At 38.6% G+C, this 6317-nt stretch overlaps 1 protein-coding gene across 1 annotated transcript; it reads right to left on the reverse strand.

Annotated features, from left to right (window-relative positions):
• Nucleotides 1-2467: 2467 nt before the first annotated feature.
• LOC5515383 (calcium homeostasis modulator protein 6) lies at nucleotides 2468-3596 on the reverse strand. The gene has a single exon (XM_001635457.3). The coding sequence runs from the start codon at nucleotides 3531-3533 to the stop codon at nucleotides 2655-2657; it is 879 nt and encodes a 292-aa protein (XP_001635507.1). The 5' UTR covers nucleotides 3534-3596; the 3' UTR covers nucleotides 2468-2654.
• Between the last annotated feature and the right edge of the window lie 2721 nt (nucleotides 3597-6317).

Genomic DNA, 6317 nt, shown 5'->3' on the forward strand with positions numbered 1-6317 from the left:
TTTTATTCTTGTTTGTTGTGACATTGAATGCACATTATTCGTGGGCTGTAACAATAATGCTTGAATAGCAGATTTGTATACATTAAGACAATTTGTTGGGTATGAATCAAAATGCCCAGCTGTACAAATTAAAGACAATCATCACACAAGACAAAACCCCATGCTACGTCACAAAACACACATCAAACAAAGTCACACCATAAACACGGAGTCACGTTCTTTTAACAATATACAGTCGTTTGACAAAAGGTTTTCGCAAAGCCCGTTGATGACAACCTTTTGTCAAACGACTGTATGGCTTGTGTTTGTATTCCCATTAACATGTGAAGAAAGCAGGTTTCCGAGGACAAGGGGAATAATATATTTCCAATAATATAGGTGCTGTTGATCATAACAAAGTGTTTCCCTTGTTATTAGTTAAATTGCATCGAGAATCTTGTTTTGACAACACAAAGAGATGCTTGTGATTTATATTTTTTTTTAATTGTGCCAAAAAGTATGTCACGAAATCTCGCCTGCCAAATTATGTCACGAAATCACGCCTGAGGGCCTAGACGTGACACCCTACGAATCCTAATCCTGTTACGTACTAAGGGGGTCACCACGGGTCAACCAGCACGCACGGACACATCACTAGAACGGTGAAGAGTGCCTAAGAGTGCCTGAAAAGGGTCGACGACTAGAATGATCTTCTTGGGTTTTTCAGAAAGTCTGTTTTCCCCCTGTGGTGTATTTGTTTTCGTATGATTTGGCATACAGAAAAAGCTCTATTTTATATTTGATAAAACCCCCGTTGCGTTTTCTATTATCCAGAGAAGGAGGAAGAGGTAGGGCGAAGAGGCTTATTTAAAAAAGCGGAAAACTAACCAATTGCATATTTCTGCGTGTCATCACAGTAAGAATATTGAAGGATTTTTCTCGCCTTTATTTTGTGCCTGTGATATCAAGTACAACAACACATCAAGGTATATTTCAGGAAAGGGGGTAGAAAAAATTAATTTGTTGTGATAACCTTTTCGCTCCTAATGACTTAATTACTATCTTCAAGCTCAGGTTTCATCTAAGGGAAAGTTCATACATTATTCCAAGGGGGGAGGAGGCATGAGGATACTGTGGGGAGGCCTAGATAATTTTCCAAGGTCTAAAAGGGGGGGGTCAAAAGTGTGTGGATTTGAAATAGGGGGGCACTGATTTTTTTGGGTGTTGTCTCTTCTATAAAATTTGACCAATTGTCAAATCAGATCAGAATCTCAGTTTGGGGGCAGTTATTTGGCATGTACAATCCAGGATACGTATTAAACCATGTTTTATCTATGCAATGCAAACCTGTATACACCCTATTCTTTTCATGGTTTCCTTTATATGCTTATATTCCATATTTAAAATCATTACCATCTAGATAAAAAATGAAATTTCCCTAAAATCACAATAAAAGAAATGCTGTGTTACCGTATGACCTACAAGGATCTCCAAAGCATTTACTTAGAGACAATAGGGATGGGTGGGGAAATTCGGCATGGTACACTTTGCACATAACATTTTCCCTCATTAACCCAACACCATGAGGTGGGTTTAAAAACCTTGGACAAGAGAGGGGGCTAGGGGATAGGCACCCATCAAAAATGTCACATATGCTTTTTTAAAAAATAAGATTATTTGAAAAATAAGGAATATTTTTGCTTTCCACGACTATAGTTATTATCATTGATTGTAATTTGTTAGCGAATTTTGGCTGGAGAAGGGTTTTCCCTTATTTGGAATGTACATCCAAGGACAATTGACTCGAACCCTCCACCGGTGGGGAGTAGTTGAACTGTAATGAATAAAATTTTGCCACAGACTGTGCCTGTGTAAAGCCAATATATCCCATATGGGTGTTTGTCTTGTTTTGCCTTGCAAACAAAGCTCAGCATCTATAGCTTATCATTCAATATATGGTAACAATGGAAGAGCATAAAATCTGTTATGTCTTACTTTTTCATTTTTTGATACATTTAAAAATAATTCACCACAACAGAGGCATGCTTAATGATAATAAAATTCAGATAACCGAAAATGTGTCTGTTTTAATTAACTTGTATGTTGGAATTTGTCTGTTTTAACCCTAAATTCTAGGAACCACACTCTTTTGCTATCCTTTAGGGTTGAAATCCATTTTCTCGACGAGGATATGTGACATTTTAAGGGACTGGACCCTTCCCTCTACATCCTACCACTACTGTATTTACGAAGGGGCTCACTTATATCAAGATGTATTTCTGATGTGTCAGCCATATCGTGTTCCATAGTCAGTGGAAGCACCGGTGGCCTAGTGTGTTAGTACGTCGGCCTCTCACCACTGTGACCCAGGTTCGAATCTTGGCTCAAACTGGGGATTTTTTCCAGGTTCATGCCTTGATTCGAATTTGTGTCACAAGTGAGTTAAAGTTATTCTCTTGTGTTTCCAGTCTTCTCGGATAAGGACACTAAACTGGAGGTCCCGTCTCTTCAAGCTGCACAACACTAACCTGAACCGAAGGGATGTAAAAGAACCACTGGGTACGCAATAAACCCTCTGGCAGTGACCACCCCCAGTGACAGTGCTTACAATGCTTACGAGGGCCATATGTAAGAAAGCTGTGTATTTGGTTAATATGCTACCCTCGATTTTATTGTCAGTTTATCGAGGTATATTTTTGATGCGGTCCGCTTTCAATGAGCTGGACAGAATCATCAGCCTTCTTCTTCCCTCTTGTTTCTTTCATTCCCATCTTGAATTGTAAGCTTCCATACTGTGGGTACATTTTACTTAGGAACTCCTCCCCCATTCTAACCTGCTCCTCTGTGCTTTGGTTTTTATAACGCTCAAAAAACTCTTCGACAACTTCCTTTGCTTGCTTCTCTGCTTCAGGTTTTAATCGCTCGTTAAAAATCCTCACAGCTGCTTCTGCTTCAAGCTCATTAAAGTCGCTTCTCCTTAACACTTTCTCGCTGGCTTTCGCGATACACCTATCCACAGTCAGCACTATCGTTGCGATGAACATCACACAAAGAAGTAATCCCCATGCTACTATTTGCGATGTGGTTCTTGCATTAGCAAAAGTCTCATGCACATGTGTGACCGCCTGTGAAGTGTTTGCAGCCGCCAAGGCTGTGGATAGAGGGCCAAGCTCAGAACAGACAAAATATTGACCGTCTGCGAAGGCGACAATAAGCCATATTATGGGTGGAAGTATAGCGAGATAAATGTACTTTCTTGACTTCCACCAAACAAGTCTTCGACCACTACACGTGCTTGTAGTTGCATGCCAAAATGACTCGGAGACGAGCAACGAAAAGCAAAATAAAATGGCGGCAGGACCATAGAGGAATAGGTTGCCGTACAAGTTATGGCCCTTCGCTGGACACGAGAATATGGCTTCCTTGAAAAATTCCTTTACAGCGTAAACAAGCAGAGAAATGATAATACTTTTAACGGGAACTTCGGATGATTTGACTGTTGTTTTCAAGAAAGCATAGATTTCCGAGAAGATTTCTGCAGGCATAAGCGACATTTTTACTGTAGAGATCGTTTAGTCGTGTTTTGTAGTTTTTAGAGCGTGATGTGTGACCTTACCTGCAGGTCCGGATCATAACGCGTCACGCCACAAGCCACACAAATTCAGACTGAAATTCTTACCACAGGAAGCCCGAGCAGCAATCCTAATTTCGCTTCTAATTGGCTAAAGAAAATGATCTGGACCAATCAGCACCCCCCATTTATCTGCTTGATAGTATTATTAGTGATAAGTATTCACTCCCTAAGTCGTACCTTACTTTGATTGAAAAATAATAGCTACACTGTCCCTGTATTCTAAAATACCCCTCCCCCTGTTTCAAATTCTAGAGAAAAAAAATACAATGACAATTGTGTTTACAAATGTGTTTTCAAATTTTCAACATTAGCTCAGCGATGTAAAGTAATAAAATCACGGTTTATACATATCTATTTAGGTGTCTATTTTTCCCCCTTTTTGCAAAATAGTCTTTATTTCTTTTTCGGGGACGGAAAAAAACGCGCTTGAGCGATTATTTATTAGAATTTCAACAGAGAAAGAAACCTAGTTTTATTCGCAAAAGAACTTCGTTGTAGAGCAAAGATAATAGGAGACAAAGCAGCTGCGTACCTACTCTCGCACTTATTGCCTAATGATGTCGATAAGCTTGTGGCAACAATACAATGGCGTTTCATCACAATGGCGTTCCATTCTATTAAAATAATGATTTGGCAAATGTTGATTTTCCAGTGACTAGTATAAAAGCATTTCAGAATGTCTCGTCGGCATCAGTGTTAATTTTCTAAGAATATTTGTTAATGACCTCTCGTGTTCTATGGAATTTAGGGCAATAATTTACAAAAATAATTATCTAAAACCATTCCTTAGGTGATCGTCACTTGTAAATGTGAGCTGAGCCTCAATCTGGTGCCGCACGATTTTGAAGCAGAGGCCACATTTTTTTTTAGTCGACATTTTTGGATAAGTTTTTATAGAAGAATATTACCCGTCAGCTTGTGACGGTGAATTTGAAAAAAAATCAAACAAAAAATATTCAATAATAAAAACATTCAAAGAATATATATGCTGACAGCAGAGCTTATGACAAGACACGAATTAGCACTTATACAAATAACTTAATAATTCCCAAGACTCTACATTGTCTACACAATATTGCTTTATACAAACCCATGAACAAACAAATAAAAAGTGGTAATGTAGTAAGTACAGATATATAACTGTTCTTATACTCAAAGAATTCTATCTAATTTTATGAATTCAACTTAAATACAAACCGTAAAATGTTTAATTTGGTTGCCAGTAGCCGACTTAACGTCTTTAGCACGCGTTTGCTAACCTCAACTGGCAGGTGCGTACACAGGGGGATATGAGTAGGGTGCGCGCATACCTCCCCCCCCCCCCCCCCCCCTTGGCGGCAAAACATCATTTCTTATTAAGCTTTACTTAGTTTACTTTACACTTATTTGTATCGGCATTTTAGGAATCCGTGACCAGTTTCGGCAATTCTACTTTTCACTTTTCGGGCGATTAATGAAAATGAAATATTTTACAAAAGAAGAGGCAAATTAATTTTTTCTAGCTTTTCCTCGATTCTATCGCCACAAATGGCATGGAAATGAGTTAATAATGAGCAAGAGACCATGATATAAGAGAACGAATCCCCGTGGCCCATGTCGTCCATGAAAGCTACTTTTAGATTGCGCGAGCTTTTCAATCATAGCATCCATATATGGTTCTTCGCGCCATATTTGGTTATGGGCACCTCGTGAGCTAGTACATTTTCACAACAAAAATTTTTCCCTCTGCACTTTTTACTTCGTTCGCTACCTGTTTTTATCTGATGTTAAGGGACGGACCATAAGAAAAGCCTGGAAAAATGAATGCAGCCCAAACCGGACAGAAATGCATAACGATTAAAAAAATTCATGCATAAAACGAAAAAAAAAAAACACGACTGAAACCTCCCCCCCCCCCCCCCCCCTTCACGTTTCTAATGGTCTGTCCCTAAGGAATCTTCAAATACAATCTGCAAATTCAATTGCAATACATTTCCCATATGATCTCCATTCTCTGTGATTTGGTAACAGCGTCGCCCTTGTTATGGCAATCTGATCATCAGATGGGGGCTCATCAATTTATAAAATACACGAGCACCTGTTCCAAGGAGATTCGCAACATAGCGGGAAGAGGAAGGATAAGGTAATGTAACCCTGTCGCTTTTCCACCGAATACAGCCCTTCGAAAAACCTGTATTTGGACCAAATCGTTCCTCAAAACTTTTTCCTGTTTTTTTTTTTTTTCATACGTTTTCGCTCTCTTAGCCTCTAAGTAAGAGTCATACTTATAAATATAGATGGATCTCTAAGATGTAAAATGCAAAGATGATGGTTGGATGTTTTTAGGTTTTTTTAATGTAGTCCATTACTTTGAGCTGCAGACTTTTTTGGAAACCTTCTCGCACTAGCAATGATTAACATACTATCATCAAGACCTATTTGAATTTCGTACTATCAGATTATTAAAGCTATATGCCAAACAGAAGATAATATTCGCAGTAATTTGTGTTCAGTTGTAGGCTAAATAGAAGATAATATTTGCAGTAATTTTTGTTTATGGTTCTCATCTCTTAAAAACTTGATTCTACATTTGTTTTCAACAAGACTTGGTGACTATGACTATGGTTCCAAGGGTAAAGATACCAAAGCTTTGGCCGCCCACCCGTGAAGTTTGGTTTTGAATTTCACTTTGCGACTCCAACTATCAAATTGCAATCTGTTGTTA

This window comes from Nematostella vectensis, chromosome 9 (assembly GCF_932526225.1).
Source record: "Nematostella vectensis chromosome 9, jaNemVect1.1, whole genome shotgun sequence".
NCBI classification, from domain to species: Eukaryota; Metazoa; Cnidaria; class Anthozoa; order Actiniaria; family Edwardsiidae; genus Nematostella; species Nematostella vectensis.

What these genes read in the sequence shown, in the direction of transcription:
- LOC5515383 (XM_001635457.3), bottom strand. Translation starts at nt 3,533, where the DNA reads ATGTCGCTTATGCCTGCAGAAATCTTCTCGGAAATCTATGCTTTCTTG.